At 47.1% G+C, this 1,126-nt stretch overlaps 1 protein-coding gene across 1 annotated transcript in view; it reads right to left on the bottom strand.

Moving 5' to 3' along the window:
• Nucleotides 1–412: 412 nt before the first annotated feature.
• Nucleotides 413–1,126, bottom strand: part of ISCA2 (iron-sulfur cluster assembly 2) — a gene marked incomplete at its 5' end in the record, with an annotated part of 1,170 nt that continues 456 nt past the window's right edge. Inside the window, one exon of the mRNA XM_009572895.1 lies at nt 413–965. Coding sequence (XP_009571190.1) covers nt 791–965 — 175 coding nt within the window. The remainder of the gene's footprint in view (nt 966–1,126) is intronic.

Genomic DNA, 1,126 nt, shown 5'->3' with positions numbered 1-1,126 from the left:
TTCCAAGTCAGATTTAGGAACAGCCTAAAATAGCACTGGGGGATGGAGGGCTGTGTATTTTATTTATATATATATATACAAGCTTTTTCTTTTTCTAAATAAAAGAAGTAAGCTATTAATTCTTCCCACCTCAACTTTTTAGCTTCACTTACTCTGAACAAGTAAAAACTTTCATCCCAGGGACTGACAGCAAAACCACTGTAGGTTCCTGGGACCGAGAGAAGCCTGCTGGATAAAAGAACAGCAAAGTATCTGGAAAAGCCCACTGTGAGTTGGGGAGTGGAGAACCAGCAACACTGGGAGGTGTAAAGGAGAGACTGTGAGACCCATTCAGCTGAAAGACAAGGGATAAGCAACAGTAGCCTGAAAGAACCCAGCTTCTACCCACGTGGGAATGCACAAGCAATACCAATCAATCTCAAAGACTTTTTTTTAGTAAGAACTTTCACTAAACACACACACATATATACAGCCATCTCTTGCAGAGACAAGCAGCTAAGTGGTTCCACATTCGGGAAAGGGTAGGCGAGTCAGCACCACCTGGCCGGTGGTTCACAAGGTGAAGATGCTCCCACGTGCACGCTCACAGCTACTTCATGTTTCTGAAGGGAAGGCCAACAAGTCTTGGAGACAGGCTCAGTGCAGACACACACACAGCTGGAGTCATGTGTAACAGCTGTGTTACAAGGTAAGGGAGATGAGAGTGAGCAGCTGGGAAAAGAACAAGCAAAAATCCTCTGAAGACTGTCAGGAAGTGTCTGCAGACAGTGTCCGTCCATGGGAAGTCCAGTCAGAATTTGACAGAGAAGGAAGTCCCACACGAGCAACCCTTCTCTGCCTGGGGGTTGCTCACCACCTGGAAGGAGCTGCGAATCAGCTCCTGGCTGAAGTCCACCATAGAACCTTTCACGAAGGCCAGGCTGTCCACATCCACCACCACACGGGCACCACCTTGTTCAAACACCCTGCAGAAAAGCAGCATGTTTAACCATTACCTGTGCTGCAGACCCAACAGAGAAGCACAGCCTGAGCACTTTCCTTATCTCACAGGCTTCTTCCCTTCAATTCAAGACACTATCATGTCACACACACCCTTCTTGTTACCATTGCAAAGAACAGTCACACC

Source organism: Fulmarus glacialis, unplaced genomic scaffold, assembly GCF_000690835.1.
Source record: "Fulmarus glacialis isolate BGI_N327 unplaced genomic scaffold, ASM69083v1 scaffold10052, whole genome shotgun sequence".
NCBI lineage: Eukaryota > Metazoa > Chordata > Aves > Procellariiformes > Procellariidae > Fulmarus > Fulmarus glacialis.
The sequence above is the reverse complement of the archived record's forward strand: the minus strand, read 5'-3'. Positions and strand labels throughout refer to the sequence as shown.